Source organism: Brassica napus, chromosome C2 (assembly GCF_020379485.1).
Source record: "Brassica napus cultivar Da-Ae chromosome C2, Da-Ae, whole genome shotgun sequence".
In the NCBI taxonomy this organism is placed as follows: Eukaryota; Viridiplantae; Streptophyta; class Magnoliopsida; order Brassicales; family Brassicaceae; genus Brassica; species Brassica napus.
The window spans coordinates 42,432,214-42,455,944 of NC_063445.1; the positions used below are offsets into that span (position 1 = coordinate 42,432,214).

The following is a 23,731-nucleotide window of genomic DNA, read 5'->3' on the forward strand; positions in this document are numbered from 1 at the left end:
GCGAAAATCTTCTCAGATGCATTTTGCTGCGGTAGATTATGTTGGAGAAAACACTTTTTATCCTCTAAATTACAGCCCTCATTCGTCTATATATAGTTTTCTTTTTGTGATATGATACTCGTTTTACTCTTAACACCTTTATTGATTGTAAAATAGATTTTGTGATGTATAAATTTAACATTCTTTCAAAAAAAACCTTAGCCTCGTAAAGTCGGTATCTACAGTGTTGGAACTGGAAAAACAAAAAGAAAACTCTAGGTTTAAGTACCTCCAACTTTTTATTCTAGGTACAGTTTGACATTACATATACCGTTTTTTGGTTTGGTTAAACAGGAAGATCGGTTAAGGAATTTGTGGAGGCGTGCAAGTAGGCAACAGGAGTTGAGATCAAAGTAGACTTCTTGCCTGCAAGGAGATAACGCAGAGGTTTATAGTGATCCGACAAAGATTTTGAGAGATTTGAATTGGACTGCTCGATTCTCTAATCTTTGGGATAGTCTTCAAGTTGCTTGGAGGTGGCCAAAGATTCATCCTCATGGTTATGCTTCTTATTAAAAACAGAGGAAACGACAACAATTTGAATTTGAATAATGTTTTTGAGAGCTTTTATAGTTTATAATAAATAGAGAAGATGTATTGCGATTGGTTCCGTACTTAATGGTGGAACTGTGGAACATAGGCTTGGAACGCCGAACATGTTCGCCGAAGTTGGATCAACACAACCAAGCAAACTCATTTAAAAGTTAACCAAAAAAAACTTTTTAAAAGCATAAAAAGAAAACATGGCTAGATGTTGTGACGATCGTAGTACATAGAATAATGTTTTTATATTGGCATACGTTGTTTTGATATATATATATTTATATATATATATAATGTATATTTAAATAGTGTAAGTTTGATAATAATTAAGAATAGGTCAAGTTCTAGTTTTGGAAGAATAGAATTGTTTGGAAACACTGAACACATTGTGAATATTCATGTATCTTTCATAGCGAAAACCGCTCGGAGCTGATAGTTACATAGGTGATATCTTCTTTCTTTCTAGCATTCAGTTGTTAAAGATACAATTTTTATTTGATGCAATGTAAACTGATAGAAATGTTTTCACACAAGTAAACTTCAATCTTCAAGCGTTTCCTCCATCTTTCTTGCCTTTGCGTGGGGAAAAAGGTAGCTTCTCTGGTTCCCTTTGAGCTCCAGATGGGTTTGTTGGAATGTTTGGGTTAACCATTTTGAAAGGTGGGTACTTGGGGAAAGGCCAGCCCTTTAATGGAAACTAGTGGCTGAAGAATCCAGCAATCATGGATTTTGCATGGTCGATATTTCCCACTGAAGACGAATCATCCGTTATGGTTTGAGGTGATGTTCGTTCTGATTGCGGATTTGAGACAGGAAGTGAGAATGCAGGTTGAGAACTGAGGAAGAATGTTTGATCGGAAAACGGTAATAAATAAGATATGAGTTTAAACAAAGACGTCTTATTAATGGTCGGAGAAAAATGTTCAGTCGGTTACAAGGGAAACGAAGAGAGTGCGACAGAAAGGAAGCCGGTGGCTTGATGAGCTACCAGAAAAGTACAACTAACGGCGAGATGAAGCAAAGGTGAAAACCCTAATCTAGCCGCCAAGTGTTAGTCAGTGATTTTGGATCCTTCTCTCGTTGTCTCCCCTTTCCTTTATATAGACGTCCTGATGCCTCGTCCTTGACCTAATTTACGCCATCTTGGTGGGCTTCCTCTGCTGGGCCGAGAAGCCCGTAGGCGTCCGAGCAGCCGCTGAGCCGAATGTACTTCAGTCGATGATGATTGACTAAAAGTACTCAAGAGTCAAGCCGAGAGACCTGACTCTTGAGCCGACCGATCGAGCCGTCGCTCTACCTAATCCGGGCCAGGCCTTTCTATTCCTCGGGCCTTGTAGGATGGTCAAATCCATCCTCTACAGTAAGCCCCCCCCCCCCAGTCCATTAGTGAGCGAAGTGCTTTCTGGCTCGTGATGGATTCTAAGGTTTGAAGGTTTGAGGGAATAGAAGGCCTGTCGGAAGGTTGGAGCGGTTGGTCGATGAGTCGCACAGCGTCGTTCTTTCGGAAGCGAGCAGTAGAGGCTTTATCGCTCCTTTTGATCGTTGTGTGGCAGGGAGGGTTCTGGAATATTTCCGCTTGAGGCCGATTAGTCGCGGATATTCAGATCCCGACTGACATATCTAGATTAACCGTTGGTTTATTCTGATTTTAAGATGACCGACGTCCGATTTAGACGAGAAGCCGAACCGTCGCGAGGGTCCGCTGGATATTTGGGAGAGTTTCGAGGTCCATTTAGGCCCGTTTAGGCTTAATGACGACACCTCGAATTCCCCCCCCCCCCCCTTTTTCTCTTTTAAATGCACCGAGAAGTCGAAACGTCGCGAGGGTCCGCTGGGTTTTTAGGAAGAGTTTCGAGGCCCATCTAGGCCAGAATAGACCTAATGATGATGCCTCGAGTCCCCCCTCTCTTTTCTTTATAAATACGCAGATCCTCTCTCATTTCTTCAAGTTTCCTCCGCGATCAAAGGTACTCTCTCTCTCTCTCTCCTTCTTTTATCTCTCTAGGTGTTATAGCCTTCATTCGACGCGTTCTTCGCCGCCTTGTTCTACCATGTCGTCGGCTCAGGGGTTATCAAGGCAGCAAAAGAGGAAATCAGTTGCGGCGGCATCGGCTCCGGCAAGGGGTCCTGACGGAGGTTGTATCGGGGATCTCGAGTCGACTCATCACGAGGCGATGATGGACACAGTCGATTTGTCTCGCTCCCAGAAGCTTCTGGTCGCAGATGCTACACGGCTTGCGAGGGAAGGGTGCGAGAATGTCGCCGTGAGGGATGCGACGGAGTGTGCGAGAGACGACAGAGCGGGGCGGTGCCCGTTGACTCGATTACCTTGAGGGCTCGCGCAGTGGAAGACGATCATTCGGAAGACGACGATTCTGAAGCCAAGTTGTTTCCGACGACCTTCAATCCCGAAGGGATTTTCGAGGAGCTTCCACGACTACATCCTGACTTATTGCGCCCTGCTTTCGTGGCTTGTCAAGATTGGGACGGTGTGGAGGAGACTAAGTCGACCCTGAGGAGCGTGAAGAGGGTTCTTCGGGCCAAGAACGCTACAGGCGTGACCTTCCTCATTCCTACGCAGGAGCAAAGGCCTTGGTCTCCTCCGATCGGGTACCAAAACAGTATACGAGTCTTATTTACAGGATGACACTCGCTGTTGGTTCCCCATCCCGCGACTGATCACCGCGTACGCTAGGCGGTGGGATCTCGCGATTAGTCAGTTACTGAACGGCTCGCTGCGACTAACCGTCACTCTATCAGTTCTAGCGGAGGAGATTGACATGCCGATGAGCGTCAGGTCGTTCGAGGAGATGACCTCGATAACCGATATGAAGGAGGGAACCTACTCGGTGAAGATGCGACCAAACTGCAATGTGTGTGCCGGTCATCCAAACAAAACGCAGAATTGGCAGCGTTCCTACTTCTTCATCAAGTCCGACGACTCGGCTTTCGAGGAGCCTCCTCGAGAGGACTATCGGGTCCTATGGAACCGTTCTTGTGGTAGAATATCTTGTCGCGAGCTACGTCTGATTTTGTTAACCTTAACGGAACTTTCTTTTTGTTGTTCTCGCAGTTGGCCATCCTACGTCTCCAGTCTATCCTGAGGATTTCCTGAAAAGCGTTCGAGCCGTCGATTTGCTTCGGATCTACCGTTGGTCCGAGATTACCGTTGAGAAGATTCGCGAGCTTCAGGACCGGATCGCTCGAAGTGCGTTCTCTCGCCGTTTCTGGTTATTTTTTCGATCGCAAAGTTTATTTGTCGCGTCCTGACCTTTTTTTTTTTTGCCTTATGTTTTTAGGAGAGTGGAGATCTGATCTTCCGACCGTTCTTCCTATTCGCACCAAGCGACTAGACATCTTCCCGAAGGACATCCAGAAGCAAATTTCTGAAGCAAAGAGGATGGCAACTCTTCCTGATTTGAGCACGATGTTAGCCGCCCAGCTGGGACTGGTCAGCGAGGAAGGACCCTCGACGACGGTTCTTCGCACTGGCGAGGTTCCCCCTTCTGGCGCTAGAAACGCGGGGAAGGGTAAAAAAAGGAAGAGGGGCGGCTCGGGAGTCGAGGGGACCGCCGAGGAGGCGAGCGATGTTCCTCCTTCTGGTGAACCCCAGAAGAAGAAGAAGAAGCAGAAGAAGAGGACAAAGAAGCCCGTTGACGAGCAGTCGGAGAATCCCGAAGAACCGACTGAGATTGAGGAGGGTGATGTTCAAGAAGAAGAACTTCAACCCGAAGAGGAGGCTTCTGAGGCTGAAATCTCGGGAGAACGGGACGATGCGGCGGTAGTTGGTGAAGGGGAGGAATCTGAAATTTCTCTTAACGCCGCCCGTCCGGACGGTTCTGAAGAAGACAGCGGAGAATCGCCGCTTTTGATCAGGAGACGTAACGACGAGGTTGGCGATGAGGCGCGATCTCCTATTCTGGCGTCTTCTCGCGAGGGAACTCCGGTTCCCATTGGGGAAGGGGTCGCTCAGATCGGCACTTCTTCTCGCGGTTCTGCTATCTTGAGGAGGGTGCCCGGAGTCAACTTTCCAGACAAGGTTTCGTTTCACTACGAGGGACCGACCCCTCTAGTGTATGTTCCCGAGAAGTGTGGAGAGTTCCTTCGCCAATTAAGGGGGAGGGTGAAACCTTTGCCCGCTGTGAAGGACCTCATCTTTGGGGGTGAATACGAGGAAGCCGCGAGGGCCAAGCTGCTGGTAAATGGCTCGGTCCCTTTTTTTTTTTCGTTCTTTAACTTCTTCTTACAATTTTCATCTCCTCGTTTGTTTAGGGGGATAGCGCGACGAACATCGTGATCGATAAGTACGACACTGCCCTGAAGGGAGCTTTGGGTGAACTCGAGCTAGCTAAGAAGGAGCACGCGGAGAAAGAGGAAGCTTCTGCTCACCAGCTGAATGCATCGAGGGCTGACGTCGAGAGGCTTAATGGGATGTTTGCTCGCATCATTGCTCGAAGAGACGAGCTCAAAGCCGAGTTGGAGGTATCCCGAGGAGTCGTTCGTGAGCTCGAGCGGAAGAACGCTGAACTTGAGAGCGAGAAGGTTTCGCTCGCTGCGTCTCATGAAAGAGAGATGAGGCGCCTCAGAGATTCCAGGATCCTGGAAGTGACGAGGGAAAGATGAAGAGTTGAGGCCGAGATGGCCGCGAAAGCTAATCGTCGCTTCGCTAGGGTTTGCTCCCGAGAAGAGCGACGAGGTCCCTATGAGGAGGCCCGGTTGCTTCATAGCCAAGCCTTCGGAACCAGGAAATGCCTTGAGGCTTTGAAGAGGGCTGGGAGCGACATCTCGCAAGCTACTATCGAGCTGTTCGCCGAGCAAGAGAAGAAATACGAGGAGGAAGCCGAGAAGCTTAGGGTGGGCGAGATACCCAAGGAAGATCTCGCACTTTCTCCTCTCGTATTGGACTCTCAGTTTGTGGATGCTCGAATCTTGGCGAGTCTCGATCCGTATAGGTCCAACGCCGGCTTGATCGATCCGGAGATTGCAGCGAGCCTCCACGTTCCGCCTACTCATCCGGCTGAAGAGCGGCGCGAAGACCTGACGCCTCTTCTTGAAGGTCCTTTGGCTGATCCAGAGATCGTCCCGAGATCAGGCGAAGTGCATGTTTCTCCGGCTGCTCGTGAGTCAAGCGTCAGGGCTTCGGAGCTCTCCGTCCTCAACGATCGCGAGAGTGATCGGGAAGCTTAGTCTTTTTTGTTTGTTGTTTCTTTTGAGTCTCAGAGGACTTGTGTTGTTGCTTTTTAGACTTTTGCCTTTCAAGACTTCTACTTTGTTGTTTCTCTTTTGTTATTTCCAATTCTTCGAATCTTATTAACTGTTTGTCTTTTATCGTACTTGTCTATCAAATGCATGATTTCTCAAGATTCGAAGTGACTGTTTGTTTAGTATAAACGTTATTCTAGATATCGAATCGTCGTAGTGTTTAAGCTCGTCATGACTTTGTCTCGGTCGATTTCTTTGACTCGCGATCGTTCGTCATTTGAGTTTCGTTGTTAATTGTGAGTTCTCGACGTTGACGGTTCCAAATCGACCCTAACGTAATTTTCAAACGTTCAGTAGGTCAAACCTTACTTAGTAAATTACAGGGTGAGTTGGAGTCATTGTCTCGGCCGGGTTGGTTTAAATCGCAACGCGGTTGACTCCCGTGAATACGTGTCTGATCAGGACATATCCAACGTGTAATGCGAGTACCGATACGCTTGTTCGAGAAGCTGGGGCATGCTCGTGTCGGCATCGCTTAAGTGATCGTCTGCTTCGGAGATCGATTCCTCGGGGAGGAGGTTTGTTTTTTTTTTTTTGGCTGGACCCCTTTTCTTTTGGGCTGCCTACGTATCCCTTTGTGGGAATCAAGCCATTCGTAGTTCTTAGATTGCGAGTAAAAGTGGCTTTTGAGGCGCATTTACTCGGTTTTTTTTTGTAGCGAGAGAACGTGACCGTTGGTCGTTCTTTCGCCTTTTTTTTTTTTTTTTTTTGAGCGAGAGGCGAGTAAAAATGGCCTTAGTGGCGCATTTACTCGGTAAGGCGTTTGTCTTGACTAAGGATGGAAGAGGCGGAGATGTTTGGAGTTCCAATCTCTCGGTATTGCTTCGCCTGTTGAAGTCTCGAGGCAGTATACTCCTAATTTGATGACTTCGACTATCTTATATGGTCCTTCCAAGTTGGCTCTAAGCTTGCCAGGTTTCCATTCCTTAGTGTTCTCGAAGACCTTTCTTAAGACAAGATTGCCCATTTCGAGGGGATGCGATTTGACCTTTTTGTTGTAGTAGCTCTCGATTTGATGCTGGTAATTCTGGATACGGAGTAGTGCTTGGTCGCGCTTTTCCTCGATGTCGTCGAGTGCGGCGAGCAGCATGTCGCGGTTGAGTTCGATGTTTTGTGGCATTCGCGATCGGCGCAAGCTCGTCACATTCACTTCTGCGGGGGCCATTGCCTCGACGCCGTAGGCCATCGAGAAAGGGGTAGCCTTCGTCGCTACGCGAGGAGTTGTTCTGTGGGACCACAGGACACCGTCTAGTTCATCTGCCCAGCAACCTTTCTTTAAGTCGAGTCATTTTTTCAGACCGTCGATGATGGTCTTGTTCGTCGAATCGGCTTGGCCGTTACTCGGGGTCGACATGTTGAGTCGAATTCGCCATCTGTCGCAGAATCCCTTGAAATAATGCGAGATGAATTGTGAACCGTTGTCTGTAATGATCTCGTATGGGAGCCCATGTCGGCAGATTATGTTCTTCCAGATGAAGTTTTGCACCTCCTTGTCGGTGATGCTGGCGTAGGCTTCGGCTTCAACCCATTTGGTGAAGTAATCTGTGAGGACCAGGATGAACTTCTTTTGGCGAGATGCCGGCATCGGACCTATGATGTCCATTCCCCATCGCATGAATGGGTATGGAGCAGTTAGGGTATGAAGGAACTCCGTTGGGCTGTGTAAGGTGGAAGCGTGACGCTGGCATTTGTCGCACTTGCGCACGTATGTCTCGCAGTCGGCATTCATGGTTGGCCAGTAGAATCCGAGATTCTTTACTTTTAATGAGAGAGCTCGTCCGCCCGAGTGATTGCCTGCTGCTCCTTCATGTGTTTCGGCCATGACTAGTCTCGTTTCTTCGCCAGAGATACATTTGAGTAGCACCTTCGTCGCGGTCCATCGGTGTAGTTCCCCGTCCATGACAACGTAGTGTGCGCTACGTCGCTTCAGTCGCCGCGCGTCCCATTTCTCGGTGGGCAATAAACCTTCAGCGAGGTAATCGATGAGTTCTTTGCGCCAGTCTGTTGGCTGATCATCCTGCGAAGGAGGTTCTGCTTCGTCGATGTCCATCGCTTCGCTAATCGCTGCTGCGATCGCAGTCTGTTCCGCCTACGTATCGATGCTCGGTTTCTCGATTTTATGGATTGGGATTGTCCTCTTGACTTGATCGTGTAGCTTGCTTCCTAGAGCAGCGAGGGCGTCGGCACATACATTTTCTCCGCGAGGAACCTTCGTGAGTTCGAAGAACTCGAAGTCTCGCGTGAGGTCTTGGACGAGTTTGAGGTAGGCGTCCATCCATTCGTTGCGGACGTCGTAATCGCCGAGGCACTGGCTTACGACAAGTTGAAAGTCGCAGTAAGCGCTGATTCTTTTGGCCTTCACTGCCTTGACGAGACGGAGCCCTGCGATGAGAGACTCGTACTCAGCTTCGTTGTTTGACGCCGAAAAACCAAAACTGAATGACTGCCGGATGAGTTCTCCTGTTGGTGATTGCAGTTGCATTCCTGCCCCCGACCCTTTACTCGTAGATGAACCGTCGACGTGTAAGATCCAGTTTAAACTTGGTAGGATGAGGTCTTGCTCCAGTTCTGGTGTTAACTCGATCAAGAATTCGGCAAGTACCTGTGACTTTGCTGCTGTGTGATTCTTGTACACGATGTCATGTTCGCTCAGCTCCATCGCCCATTTAGTCAACCGTTCTGACTGGTTAGTATTCTGCATAACCGTTCAGAGTGGTTGGTTAGACAGTACTTCAATCGTGTGCGACTGAAAGTAGGGTCGCAGTTTCCTGGCCGAGGTGACGACAGCTAAGGCCATCTTTTCGAGTGTTGGGTATCTCGTCTCCGGCTCGGTCATTCTTTTACTTGTGTAAAAGATTGGTTTCTATTCTCCCCGATCTTCTCGAATGAGAACGCTGCTGACGGCGGAGGATGTGACGGCTATGTAGAGAGACAATGTGTCGCCGGCTTCTGACTTTGATAGTACTGGGGGGGGGGGTTGTGAGGTAGTGCTTAAGTTGATTGAACACCTCCTCGCACTTTTCGTCCCAGACGAACCTCTTATTGCCCCTTAGTAGCTCGTAGAAGGGAAGACACTTATAAGTTGATCGCAAGATGAACCTGTTGAGAGCTGCTATGCTTCCGGTTAGTCGTTGTACTTCGCGGCTATTCTTTGGGCTTGGAAGGTCGAGGATCGCCGAGATCTGCTTGGGGTTAGCCTCGATTCCTCGTTGAGTGACAATGTAGCCGAGGAATTCTCCCGAAGTGACACCGAAGGTACACTTGGCCGGGTTTAGCTTCATCCCGTAGTCGTTCAAGATCTTGAAGTAGTCGCGTAAGTTGCTTAGGTGATCGTCGGCCTTGAGCGATTTGACTAACATGTCGTCGATGTACACTTCCATGGTGTTGCCAAGCTGATCAGCGAACATTCGGTTGACGAGTCGCTGATAAGTCGCGCCGGCGTTCTTTAGCCCGAAGGGCATCACCTTGTAGCAGTAGGTCCCTCTGTTGGTGATGAATGCCGTCTTCTCGCGATCGTCGGGATGCATCAAGATCTGGTTGTATCCCGAGAAAGCGTCCATGAAGGTTAGGAGTTCGTTACCAGCAGTTGATTTGACGAGACGATCGATATGAGGGAGTGGGTAACTGTCCTTTGGGCACGCCTTGTTGAGGTCCGTGAAGTCGACGCATATCCGCCATTTGCCATTTTTCTTTTTGACGACAACCGAGCTAGCCAACCATTCGGGGTATCGGACTTCGGTTATGAAACCCGCGTCGAGGAGCCTGTCGACTTCTTCGTTTACGGCTTTAGATCGTTCTGGACCGAGTTTTCATCGCTTCTGTCGGATGGGTTTGAACGTCGGGTCGACGTGCAGTTCATGGGAGGTAACTGCGGGGTCGATCCCCTTCATGTCGGAAGTCTTCCAGGCGAACGTCGAGGCGTTGTCTTTGATGTAAGAGATGATCCTTGAACATACGTCATCGGAAAGGTAGACGCCAACTCGGATGATTTTCGTCGGGTCGGATTCATCAATTGCGACTTCGCGAACTTCCTCCTTCTGGGGGTATATCTTGTTGAGTGGTTTACTGACGGAGTTGTCAAGGGAAGCTTGTTGCTGCATCTTTACAGTTGCGATCAGTAGTTCTCTCGCGGCTTGTTGATCTCCCCGAATCGTCTGAGTTTTGCCGTCTTTTCTGGGAAATTTGACGCATTAATGATAAGTCGAAGGGACGGCTTTCATGGAATGCAGCCATGGTGTTCCGAGTATGGCATTATAGGGTGCTTTGGCGTGGATGACGGAGAACTTGACAGTGCGGGTTATACCACCTGCGTAAACTGGAAGGCGAATTGTCCCGATCATTTGCTCCGAGGCTCCGTTGAAGCCGGTGAGCGTGCGAGAAGAAGGCTTCATATCCCATAAATCAACTCCCATTTTGTCGAGTGTGTCGTGAAAGATGAGATCGACTGAGCTGCCAGTATCAATAAGGACTTTGGCGACCAGACATTCGCCGATGTCAAGGTCGACGAGGAGAGGATCGTTATGTGGCATGTGGACGCCCTTGGTGTCTAGTGCCGAAAAAGTGATCTGGTGATCATTTTCGACTGGAGAAGGCCACTTCTGAGAGGTGGTTGCCTGACGATTGTAATCTTTGACGGCTCGAACTGAGTCACCGCAAGGTGGTGATCCGCCCATTATGACACTAATGTGCGGGGCTCGGGTAGCTCGCATTGATTCGAGTTGCTTCCTCAAATAGTCAGTTGTGTTCTCGAATATAGGAGTTTCTGCGGGCTGTTTCTTTTTTGATTCGAGACGTCGTCGCAGATTGGACCCTTTCGAACGGTTGAGTTGGATTCGCAGGTCGTCGGCCTTCGAATTGAGCTGGTCGCGAAGGTCGCCAGTTTGACCGACTCTCCGAGTGTTGCATTTGTAGATGGTCGCACGGAGGTCGGCGGTTCCTGTGTTTTCGTTCGTGGCGCTTTTTCGCTTCAATAGAATGCGCAGGTCTTTATCTGTTTTCGAGGGAGCGAGAGACTGCTTATCCTTGCTGTCCAATTTATCGCGCAGATCTGGTTGCACTGTCGGGACGTTGTCATTAGAGGAGTCGCAAGGGCGAGAGAGTATGACTTCCACTCATCGCCGGCGACGCGGGTGTTCGTCTTCTGACGAATCGTTGGCGGGGCCGACGTTGTTGACGGGAGTGCGCTCAGGGCTTGCTCTTTCCTCGCTCGGGGCCGTGTTCTTTTGAGACTTCTGTGCCTTCTTCTCCTTGTTCTTACTCCAGCTTTTAGTGTTTTTTCAGTGTCGTAGGAGAAGTGGGCATTTGGATTGTCCCATTAGTGATCCCGTCGAAAAACTGCCCGATTAGGACCTTGCATTCCTTCGTGTCATGGGAATCCCTTTTGTCGTAGAGGCACCATTTTTTTGGCTCCTCGGAGTTTGAACTCGCTGGTTCGGATGAGGTTGACTGCTTCGGAGCGGAGTCTCGATCCCAGTGGTTCCAGCTTTTCTCTCGCGTGATGGCTGCTGATTTTGGAGATTCCTCATCATCGACCGAGCTAACGTAGCCTCGCTTCTGAGTGGTATTTCCACCGGAGGAGTGCTGGCGGGGCTCGGGGCGGGTGTCGTTTGTTCGGGAGGATCGCTGTTTCGCTGCTGCTTCTTTTGCGAACTTTGCTCTGGTGTCTTCTTCCATGCAGATAAAGTTGTGCGAGCGAGCGATAGCGTCGGAGACAGATTTTGTCGGATATCGGTAGAGATCCTGGCGGAATGTGGAGTCGACGTGCAAGGTGTTCATCAAAGATTCGACGGCGATATGGTCGGGAATATCAATCTTCGAGACAATAGCTTTGAATTTCTCCATGAAGTCGCGGAGACTTTGGTCGCTGGCGTGAGTGAGGTTCCATAAATCTGACACGGTCGCTTCCTGGTTGGTGAACATGATATAGTTCTTAAGGAAAGCCGTCGAGAGGTCGTGGAAACAGTCGACGGAGTTCTCTCTGAGGCCGGTGAACCAAGTAAGGGCCGGTCCTTCTAGGGTTTCGACGAAGAGTTGGCAAAAGCCGGCGTCTTTGTCTTCGTCGGTCAGGTTTGCGCGTCGCATCGCTATGTTGAAAGACGTGACGTGAGTAGAAGGGTCAGAAAGACCTTTGAAGGTTGGAAGACGGAGTTTCTCCATCTTCTGTAGCCGCACGCCGGTAACCTTTTGCGTGAAGGGTGTACGAAGAGATTCCGCGAGTACATGCTCGATTTGGGGCGCGGACGTCGTCACCTGGTGGATCTTCGAATTGATATCGAGGACCGATTGTTTCAACGCGGCTAGTTCGCTTGCGGTGTGCGCGTTGGTGTCGTTACCGTTGCTTTGGTTATCGTTATCTCGCATAGGTGCTTAGTCGGTGGTTCGTTTTGTGGCGAACAGGTGTCGACGATACTGCGCCGTTTAAGCTTCGACGTTTGCAGCGAGAGGAGCAAGGATCTTTGCTATCGCCGTGATTTGGTCAACTGCCGCCTTCTGCGCCGCTTCTTGTAGGGCGAGGCGTGCCAGGATAGTTTCCATAGACGCAGGATGGGGAAGTGGAGTTACTGGTGTAGGCGTAGGTGTCATCTCTGGAGCCGGCGTCACCTCGAGAGCTTCGCACTCCTCGCCTGACGAAGAACTGTCGTTGTTAACGACCATAGTTCTGACGTTACTTTGCTAGTTGTCCCACGGTGGGCGCCAACTGTTTGATCGGAAAACGGTAATAAATAAGATATGGGTTTAAACAAAGACATCTTATTAATGGTCGGAGAAAAACGTTCAGTCGGTTACAAGGGAAACGAAGAGAGTGCGACAGAAAGGAAGCCGGTGGCTCGATGAGCTACCGGAAAAGTACAACTAACGGCGAGATGAAGCAAAGGTGAAAACCCTAATCTAGCCGCCAAGTGTTAGTCAGTGATTTCGGATCCTTCTCTCGTTGTCTCCCCTTTCCCTTATATAGACGTCCTGATGCCTCGTCCTTGACCTAATTTAAGCCATCTTGGTGGGTCTCCTCTGCTGGGCCGAGAAGCCCGTAGGCGTCCGAGCAGCCGCTGAGCCGAATGTACTTCAGTCGATGATGATTGACTAAAAGTACTCAAGAGTCAAGCCGAGAGACCTGACTCTTGAGCCGACCGATCGAGCCGTCGCTCTACCCAATCCGGGCCAGGCCTTTCTATTCCTCGGGCCTTGTGGGATGGTCAAATCCATCCTCTACAAAGAAGAAGACGGCGAAGAGCAAACTGAGAGCAGAAGCCTTTGAGACTTTTGACATTGTTGCTTGGTGTTTCTTGATCTCTCTTGCCTTGTGAATGTGTGTGTGTTTTGAGCTTTATGAGGGCTTTATTTATAAGTGGCCATTTTGAGTTTGGAGCAGAGAGGTGTTCGATAAGGAGAAAAAGGTTGGCATTTTAACGTTGGGTTTCTACCACTCACCTAAACTATTCGAACTAAGGCTTCATGATTTGAGCATGACCTTGAGAGATGTATCGCCATTCACAGTTTTTATCTACAAAGTTCATAGCCAACTATTATCAGATTCAAAAATGTATTGTATAATTAATAGCTAATTATCACAAGATTCAAAAAATTATTGTATACTAGTTGTGCTTTCATGGATCAAGATTTCGCAGACGTAATTATTTGTAACTATGCTCTATGTATATACCAATAGTACATCATATATGTGATGAAGCAGCCGGATACTGGATACGTGATCAAGTACAACATGTCAAACCGGATTACAGTAGGGTCATCACATTAATCATATTTAAAAAGCCCAAAACAAAAGGACCAACGCACAAGAAGAAAGTTTGATTACTAACAGAGTAATAGACAAGACAAATGCTTACATGCTTTCACAATCACTCGACGTATACACACACTAAAACACTCAAAAAAGCAAAGAAGAAAGGAAACAAGGGAACAAGACATGAGTGTGTATAATTTTGAGGCGGTGATGGTTTCAGGGGACGACGGAGGGAGTAGCGGCCGTGGAGGAGGAGCATTTATTAGGGTGAGCAAGACGAGATATTGAGATGGCGGAGATAATGAGCATAAGGACCACACCGGCGAAGGCGGCGATCAATGCTCCGGCGCCGTGATCGCAGTAAGTGGCGAATCTATCACAGATTTTGTCCCATCTCGCGTGTTTGTTCCCATTCTTCCCCACTTCCGATATGAACGCCGCCGCGTTAGCTGCCGCCGAAATCAGTGTCACATTCAGCTGTGTTTAACGTTTAGCGCACGAGCCATGAAGAAGCCAAGTCAGCCAAAAATTCGGAAAATGCAGTTTTTCTAAACTAATATTCGACAAAGATATGCCAGTATTGTTTCCAAATTCATGAAATGAACATACTATATTTTGCATAATATTAGAACCTATATTAAATTAAAAAAAATTTAACATCTACTAGTCCACCTTCTCCAACTAGTTGGTCTAGTCGTTAACAACTAAGGACTTTAAGAAACATTAACATATTCATTTGTGTACCTATGTATATATTTACCATCTCGAGAATATATTCATAGAACTGTACATACGTATATGTTTATCATGTGGAGATTATATATTCATATAATTGTACATATGTGATATGTATGTTTACCATGTCGAGAATGGCGACGGAGAGAAGACGAAAACTAGTGAACTCCATTTTCCCTCCAAATAGATGCACAGCAATCATCAACATGTTGTGGAAGCTCACCATTGCATTAGCTACTACAAAGAACCTATTTTCCCCACGCCAAGAATCATCAACAAGATTGGTCTACAAACAACTAACATTTGAAATCTCAAATTTATAATTTAAAGCAATGATGGCTTACACGAAAGCTGGAGTGTGTTGGAACTTAGCGGTGAAAGTAGCTTTGACCGGAGTATTTCCAACGTTTCCCACAACAAACGTCTTTGTCTCTTTGTTCAATCCCATCACAATGGCTGCAGATAGCGTAGCCGAGAAGGCAAGTACTCTTAGCCCTAAGAGTACTTTGCAGCTTTTAGTGCTTGTAGCAGCCAATACAAGCTTTGAAACCGCCATTTGCTTAAGAGGTAATTGTTTTGTGTTGTAATGTGTGAAAGAGTGTTGTGTTTGTGTGAGTATATATATATATATATATATATGTGAGTTTGAGTGTCTGTATTTGGTCTTTTGTCTGACAATCTAACTTTGTAGGGTTAATTTTAGGTGTTGGTGGTTGTGAAGGTTCAGTCAAAAAAAATCAAAACTTAGATTTCTTATCTCTTTTTATTTTGTTTGTTTGTTATGTGGCAAGTTAACTTACTCTTGGGACAATCTCAGCTACCCAAAACTTAAACAAGTATTGACTTCTTGACTTTTCATTTGCGTTCTTTTCTATGAAATTTAAAACACGATTGTTTGATTGTATTTTTTTCATTTAAATATAGTGTAATATTTCTAATGAATCACATTAGCTTTTGTACACTTCAAGCAATTTTTTGCTTACAAAATGGAATACCACAAGATTGTTTTTGAAAGGCTAAAAACGTTTAGAATTTAGAAAAGGCTCTATAAGGAGATGCATTGATAAACAAAACGACAGAAACAATTGAACTAATCGTAAAAGAACATTTCATTCATGCATTAAAACATTTTGTGAACTTTAGGTTTCAATCTGTTTCTCTTATTCCTTAGGCGTTAACAAGCCCTCATATATATACAAAGCCAATCTCGAGTTTATAGGAAAGTTTACATAATAAAGATATGACTCAATCTTAATACATGGGATCTTAGCATATCCCAATACCTCCCCTCAAGTTGGAACATACAAATTTTTAAAGCCTAATTTGTGAAGAAAAACATCAAACTCCTTCTTACCCAATGCCTTCGTTAGTATATCAGCCCGTTGATCTTTCGAGGCGACATGAAATGGCTTCACATACCCTCTAATAATGTCCTCACGAACGAAATGACAATCCGATTCCACATGTTTAGTTCTCTCATGAAAAACTGCTTTGTTACTAATATAGATAGCTGATTTACTATCACACATTATTGTCATTTGCTTCTCACGACTAATGTCGAACTCAGACAATAGAGTCCTCAGTCATTGAAGTTTTGCTGTCAAATCTGCCTTTGCTTTGTATTCCGCATCTGCGGAAGAGCGAGAAACTGTATCTTGTTTTTGCGTTCTCCAAGAAATTGGTGAATCACCAAACTGCACTATCCAGCCCGTAAGCGAACGCCGGGTCAGTGGACATCCTCCCCAATCTGAGTCACACCATCCCGTCAAGTGTCTTGGCGAACCAGCACGTAGTAAAATACCTTGCCCTATCATTCCCTTCAGATATTGAACCACTTTGAATGCAGCCAGCCAATGGTCCTCACGCGGTTTATTCATAAACTGTGAGAGAATATGAATAGAATATGCAAGATCAGGTCGAGTAGCTGCCAAATATATAAGACGCCCCACCAGGCGTCGGTATGTTTCGGGATCAGCCAGATATACACTGTCTGAGTTCGCAAGCTTGTGATTTTGCTCGATTGGAGATCGCGGGACGACATCCAAGAAGGCCAACTTCAGCTACTATATTAGACGCATATTTCCTTTGGCAAAGATAGATGCCCTCCTTACTCCTTGCGACTTCCAAACCCAAAAAAAATACTTAACTGGTCCAAGATCTTTCATATTGAAACATGTTGATAAGTAATCCTTAAATAGTTGAATATCTTGAGGCGACGTGCCGAAGATTATCAAGTCATCAACATAAATCAGTATACGCAGCCGAACTCCTTTCTTATGATATACGAAGAAATAATGATCAGACCGTGACTGCTTACATCCATACGCTCGGAGAGTATGAGAAAGCTTTGCGAACCAATACCGGGGAGCTTATTTCAATCCATATATTGACTTTTGGAGTTGACACACATGTTTCTCCTTTGTCTCTGAACCCTGGTGGCAGTTTCATGTATACTTCTTCCTGTAAATCACTATGCAAAAATGCATTGTGGACATCCATTTGATGCACTTCCTGATCATCTTTTGCCGCAATATCAAGAAAAAGACGAACTGTCGTCATTTTCGCCACTGGTGCAAACCTTTCCGTGTAAGGAATCAACGAAGACGGCAGAAGCTTCGTCGTCACTGTCGTACTTGTGAAAGAAGTGCGGAGACGTCGTCGAGATTCAAGTCAACAGAGAGGTTTAGAGAGGGAAATATGCTGGTGTAGATACTGGTTTTGGAGAGCTGGTGGTGGAGTCTAATAGATCATCATTTTTCTTTTGCCAATTATTTATATTTGATATTGGGTCTTTCCAAATAACATGTATAGAGCTGTGATTTGGATTACGTTAGTTTTGACTGAAATTGATGATAAAATTTGTTTCGAGTTATTTTCATAGTTTTTTCTTTTTAAAATTGTTTTGTCTTTCAATAACAGTGGATTTGATTTAGTTTTTATAAATTATTAATTAAATAACAGTGGATTGCAAATAATTTGTAGTTACTTTAGATAAATGTCATATTCAATAACACTTGATTTGAAATCTTTTTAGAAATCATTAGTTGAATAACATTTGATTTTAAAACAATACCAAAACACTTTAAAATTCACAGTTCAATACACCCTCCCTAGTGTTTTCTTGTAGTGGAGAAAAGACCCGTAGCTACGGATAATTGCTTACGGCAAAGAACAAAAGCATTTGGAACCACATTGTTTGCACCCAACATCGCACTCTCCGTTAACCAATCTTATGTCTTCCGCAATATTCTTTTTAATTAAGAGAAGAAATGTTGATTTTTGAATCTGGATTTGATGTATTCTGAGATTATAACACGGATCTGATGTTAGATTATCTGAAATAGGTTTATTAGAAGGATCACAGTTGATAAGATAAAGTATATGAAATCGTGCCAAAGACAATAAATTAGCTAACAAACATCGGTGATAATTAGATGAGCTTTTATCTCCATATTTTATCTTTATTTCATTTTAAATCACTAAATTTTACCAATGATGCAGTATCTTTATTTTTAAAAGTTAAAACCTACATCAAGTTTCTATTAATTTTTACCAATCATACTTTAACTTTACTTTTAAAGCTACAACAAAAAAAAAAAAAAAAAAAATTTCTTTTCTTGTATATTTTAAGCAAAAAATCTACATCCTCTTTTTATAGGTTGTAGAATCTAAAAAATGGAAAACTATCTATAATATAAAATAAATTAGATAATCATAAATAAAAATATTTATAACTATTTTGATTTAGTTTTGGGTGTTTTTAAAATTATTAAAATATTTTGAATAAAAGAAATATTATTTGCATTTCACATTTTAAATAATAGTAAACTTTGATAATTTATAAAAATAATATTAATATAAATTATTTAATTGATAAAAATAATTGTTTCATATATAAATCACATGGTTCAAATATTTTATTTTAAAATATCTACAGTGTATAAATTACGGCTACAACAAATTTAACTACAGCAGAAGTCTCTGCATAAAAAACTACAATAACAACTTTACAACTATAACCGACTTACCTACAGCTAAACTTCTACGGCTAAAGTTTTTCAGTAACAGTCGAACCAATCACCACCAATGTTTTAAGACGATAAATCTATACATTTTAATTTTCTATAGATTTCCGTGTTTGTAAATGTTCCTTTTTCAGAACGATTTCCTCTCTATTTGTAAGAAGTTGGCTAGGTATTTTTCATTTCTTTTGCTGATTTGATTTTCTATTACCGTTTTTACTGCTGGACCGAATTCGTCTACTCAATGAGTTGATAATAGACATAACTTGTCTCTAATAATAAATCCCTTAGTTTATTTCAAAAGACATAATCGTTTTCGTTGAACTAGAAAGAATAGTTTCATTTATATTATGTTGGATTAAATTTGCGATTTTTGGTATGGTTTGAATTGGGGTGAGTTGAGTCATTGGATTAAACTCCTTAACACACATTCAGAGTTTTACTCAGATCATGTGAATTAATAAATGAACACTAAAAACAAGAATCTAAAATTAAATTAAAATTTTGATTTTTAGTCTCTGAAACTGAATTTAAAATGAATAAAAAGAGTTTAAAAAACGTTGCTAGAAAGATAAGAATGTGATCATAAAATGGATAATTCAAGCAAACAAATTAATGTATAGGAAAATTACATGGATAATAAATATATAAAACAAACAAAATAGATCATCGACACAAAGACAAACAATATTTTCTTAAAGAAATGTATAATGAAAAAATTCAAGCTTTTTGTGTCGCAGCCGCAGTAGTTTCTGGAGCCTTGGCCGGAGTTACAACCACTGGAGCCTCTGTGACCTTAGTGGGTGGAGTTTAAGCTACTTGCACTGAGGCAACAAATTCTTTTTTGACCTCCTCCATTGGCTTCTTCTCTTCCACAGCTGGCTTCTTCTCCTCTTCCACGACTAGCTTCTTATCTTCCACAATCGCCTTCTTCTCCTCTTCCGTGGATGGCTTCTTCTCTTCCACCACCGCCTTCTTCTCCTCTTCCACGGCTGGCTTCTTCTCCTCGGCAGCAGCGGGGACAGGAACAAATGTCGGATTAACCTCTTCTTTCTTCTCTTCAACTATTTCTATCTCTTTTTCACTACTTGGAGTTCCCTCTTCTTTGAAAGGTTCATCAGTTTTCACGACTTCCTCCACAATTTCTACCTCTCGTGACTTTTCCACCGCCGGGAGAAACAAACATACTTTCTCAAATATGAATGTTACTGGTCCAGAACCGGTAGATGAAGTTTCACATGCAGCCTTTGATCCGGGGAATCCTAAATTTATAAATCACATAAAAGGAAAATTAATGCATATCCTATATGAAATACTAACCATGGATGGACATTGTGACGTTTATGAGAGTGTGAATTTCTTATATAATTTATGAGAGTGCTCATTTTTTTTATGCATCTAATTTTTGTATTCAAAATATACCAACAAACATCAATACGGATCATTAGGGTATCTATAAACACTATCCAACTTTTTACCACTTTGTATAAAGGTCGAACACAAGAAAGGACAGGTTAGATAACTTGAATCATTTCAAAAAATCAAAACCGATAATCCTAGTGAACATACAATAATAGTATGTCGTACTCAACCGGTTTTAAGAAAGATAGAAATACGTACCAATTTCGACAAGTGCCTCGAGGAATTTGTGCACTTCGGCAGAGTGTTTCGTTAAACCATCCTCCTTAGGCTCCCTCACCAAAGCCTACATATATACACATTATAATGATGAGAAATTTGTAACCACTAGTGATTAATTGTAAAATTTATAAGAGAAATAATACCTTGAGTACAGCAGACCTTGGCTTCCAGTTCTGTCCTCTTCTCCTCAATCTCCTTGTTTATTGCTTCCTGAAAATAAATTAAAGAATCACAACAATCATACACGTATAATATGTAATTTTAATTTATAGATCTAAATACCTTAGAATCATCGAAGGTTAAGCTCTTGCTAGCCTCAACAACCGCAACAGATTTCTTTGTTGGGCTTTTCTCAAACAATTTCTTTATTGTTGGAAAAACCCTTGATTTCCAGTAACCCATACTTTTCGTGTCTTTAATAATCATAAAAACAAATTATTCTAAACTTTTCTATATTTATAGTTACATGAACTGATGAACATGCTGGAAACAAAAGATCCAATCTTTTAACGTAAACGATTAAAACGAGACAAGATTACCTTTGTAATTTATACAGTAATACGCATATGTCAACACATTTATGGTTTATGTATAGAGCTCCCTAGTTTTAATTGCTAAAGACTCTGAACAAAATATCAAAATTAGAAAATAAGAAAGAGAAAAAGACAAAAATAGCACTAAATCAAGTTTTTGTTCCCAAACTAGCACTCAAGGTCAAAAGTCACAAAAATAGCACTTAATGTTTTATCAAAAGTCACAAACTTAGGGTTTAGAGTTAAAGGGTAGGATTTAAGATTTAGGGTTTAGGGTTTAGGGTTTAGGGTTTAGAGTTTAGGGTTTAGGGTTTAGATTTTAGGGTTTAGGGTTTAGGGTTTAGGGTTTAGGGTTTAGAGTTTAGGGTTTAGGGTTTATGGTTTAGGATTTAGGGTTTAGAGTTTAGGGTTTAGGGTTTAGAGTTGAGAAATGAGGTTTTGGGGATAAGATTTCAAATTTTGAAAAATAAAAAAAATTAAAATTTTCAAAGGATAAACTTAAAAATGTGCTATTTTGGTCATTTTAGTTTTCGAGTGTTATTTTTATGATATAAACTTAGAAATGTGCTATTTTGGAGATTTGCCCAATAAGAAACGTATCTTTCACGTCTAAATAATCGATAATGCTTCTATACACTAATTCATATATATTTTTGTTCTTGATGATACTTACTTGAGATGATTTTCTTGAGGCTCTTGGTTAGTTCTCCAACTATTAAGTTGCTGTTTGCCTGATTTTTAAGAGGCCCCGTTCGTATTATAGAAGGGATCATCTACTATTCACCCTATGCTTTTCATCTAAATGACGTATCTGCCCTTTCTATTTAAAATCGTTCTATACCTTTTCTCCGTTGGCGCCAGGACCGATTCTGTTGTATGCTCGGCAAGTTCGGTTAACAATAGTAAACCCGAACCAGTTACGCAGTCTAAATGAAAACGTATATTATATACATATATCTTTTTACGTACTTTCTCTATTATCTTCCAAGATTTGATTAACTCTGTATAGAATATGAACCGAACTTTTGTATTTTTATCATTTTGAGTTCCCGGTTTTCTTCCAAAACCGAGTCAGGCTCAAAGAGAAGACGTACAGATCAGTTGAATTGGCATATACGTATTTTACAAGATATTTACCGGCTGGCACTGGTATTGCAATTACAGTTGGCAAATTTACAAAATGGGACATGCCATGGGGATCTGTAAGCATCAGGTAGTCCATATCTAATACTCCCTCTATTTCATATTGTAAATAATTTTAGTTAAAAGCACTAATATTAAGAAATTGTTGCTTTTGTAAAAACTATTATTTAATTAATAAACTCAACCTATTATAAAAAAGCTAGCATTATTTGATTGGTTACACAATATTCAATAAAGAGAAAATGTGCATTGAAATATGAAAACTACTTATATTGTGAAACAAACATTTTTTGCTAAAACTACTTACAATATAAAACGGAGGGAGTATTAAACTTTATAAGCTATATTTGTCTACAAATTTTATTCATAATTTAATTAAATGTGTGTATATATATTGGTTATGGTATTTTGTCAACTTAGTGGCTGTTATTTTCATTACTTGTCTTCATTTAAAAATTTAATTAGTACTAGATTAAGAACTTCGCCTTGCGCGCAGTAAACATTATATATAAATTATTTTTACCTATTATATATTCTTTTATATATTATGAAATAACAAATTTATATTGAATAATTTTATATATATAATTAAATTGATGTGAACACATGAATAAATTTTATTAATAGAAACAAACACTTTTTCTATTTTATATGACATGTAATTGAAATGTAAATTATATTAACATAGATATATAGTACATTTATAATATCGATATCTATTAAATAAAGATTTCTATTCATATTGTTTTTTGATCATTTGTATTTTTATTTAAAAAAAAATTAAATCACTGCTAACAAAATTTTCATTGTGTGATGTTTAATAGTTTTAGTAATTTATAATTTAAAAAAAAAAATGAATGCAAATTTAAAATTTAAATATTAAGTTGTCAATGTTTGTACACAGCTTTTATCAAAAAAAATGTTCAAAGAAATTTCAAAATTAAAATATTTATGTAGTTTTTATATGGTATACAGTTTAATTTAAATGATATTAATATATATATATATATATATATATATATATATATATTAATATTTATTGAATGGGACTTCTTACTTTTATGATTTTGTAATCATTTGTATTTTGTCATAACAAAAATTTTAAACCATGGATCTCAAATTTTTTTAATGTGAGAATTTTAACAATTTTAGTAATTTATAACCTTTTTTTTAATTCATAATATAACATATACGAAAAAAATAAATATTTATTTTAGGGTTAATGTGGTTGTTTAATTTATTTTAATAAGTTAAAATTAAAAAATGATAGATGATAGATTAATTTTAATCAAATCTTTATTGTTCAAAATTATTGATTGTCATATATATTTTAGCCACATTGGACAATTCCATAATTTTATTTAAGGAAATAATGAAGAACATTAATAATTAATTTATAGTTAGTTTAATAAAAATCTTATTAAATATTTAAATGGACCAACCTATTTCTCTAATAATTCTAAGAATAATAATTGTGGTGATGACACGTGGCTACATCAACTGTTGTAGTTTTTTTTTAATATATAATGGATTATTTTCTATCTATATCCCCTATAGATTATTTTATTTAGCATAATTAATTACTTTCTCAAGATAGACATCCCACCCTCAATATCTAAGGACAAAGCATGAAATCCTAATCTTTCGCAACATGGTATGCACTTTTGTATTTTATGTTTGATTGTATAGGAAGATTAAAGAGAAAACATATATTTATGATTGACATCTTACAGACGAAAATGTTTATCCAAACAGATTATTCAAATTAGCATATTAAAATTCCAAAAAAAAGAACGTATACATAAAACAGATCAATTTAGAGCATGTTTACTGTAGGTCTCCTAGATTGGGTCTTTTAACGTAATATAAGATACGGTCTCTTAGTTTTTAACTAAAAAAACTAAGAAGTGTCTCTTAAATAAAAGATATAAAAGACGTTTCTTAACTTTTTTTAATTAAAAAGTAAGAGACTGTATCTTATATTACGTTAAGAAATCTAACTCTTTAGCGACAAACGTTTTTTTCTTGAGAAAATACAGTGAAAGCACTTCTAGGGTAATAGTAATAAACTA

At 41.6% G+C, this 23,731-nt stretch overlaps 5 protein-coding genes across 5 annotated transcripts; all 5 read right to left on the reverse strand.

The window, feature by feature from the left end:
• Nucleotides 1–7,129: 7,129 nt before the first annotated feature.
• LOC125582405 lies at nucleotides 7,130–9,305 on the reverse strand. The gene is made up of 3 exons (XM_048749095.1): nucleotides 8,853–9,305; nucleotides 8,099–8,539; nucleotides 7,130–7,933 (listed from the first exon to the last, which is right to left on the reverse strand). Exons 1-3 carry the CDS (start codon nucleotides 9,303–9,305, stop codon nucleotides 7,130–7,132), a joined length of 1,698 nt encoding a protein of 565 aa, XP_048605052.1.
• Nucleotides 9,306–10,034: 729 nt separating this feature from the next.
• Nucleotides 10,035–10,517, reverse strand: LOC125582406. The gene has a single exon (XM_048749096.1). The coding sequence runs from the start codon at nucleotides 10,515–10,517 to the stop codon at nucleotides 10,035–10,037; it is 483 nt and encodes a 160-aa protein (XP_048605053.1).
• Nucleotides 10,518–11,109: 592 nt separating this feature from the next.
• Nucleotides 11,110–12,204, reverse strand: LOC106407831. Its single transcript, XM_013848695.2, has one exon. It carries the CDS (start codon nucleotides 12,202–12,204, stop codon nucleotides 11,110–11,112), a length of 1,095 nt encoding a protein of 364 aa, XP_013704149.2.
• Nucleotides 12,205–13,577: 1,373 nt separating this feature from the next.
• Nucleotides 13,578–14,938, reverse strand: LOC106417635 (CASP-like protein 1B1). The gene is made up of 3 exons (XM_048748636.1): nucleotides 14,665–14,938; nucleotides 14,445–14,568; nucleotides 13,578–14,062 (listed from the first exon to the last, which is right to left on the reverse strand). Exons 1-3 carry the CDS (start codon nucleotides 14,874–14,876, stop codon nucleotides 13,802–13,804), a joined length of 597 nt encoding a protein of 198 aa, XP_048604593.1. The 5' UTR covers nucleotides 14,877–14,938; the 3' UTR covers nucleotides 13,578–13,801.
• A 4,214-nt stretch (nucleotides 14,939–19,152) lies between these two features.
• Nucleotides 19,153–20,385, reverse strand: LOC106417617 (plasma membrane-associated cation-binding protein 1-like). Its single transcript, XM_048749097.1, has 4 exons — nucleotides 20,266–20,385; nucleotides 20,143–20,193; nucleotides 19,963–20,047; nucleotides 19,153–19,604 (listed from the first exon to the last, which is right to left on the reverse strand). The coding sequence occupies exons 1-4, from the start codon at nucleotides 20,383–20,385 to the stop codon at nucleotides 19,153–19,155; spliced, it is 708 nt and encodes a 235-aa protein (XP_048605054.1).
• Nucleotides 20,386–23,731: the final 3,346 nt, after the last annotated feature.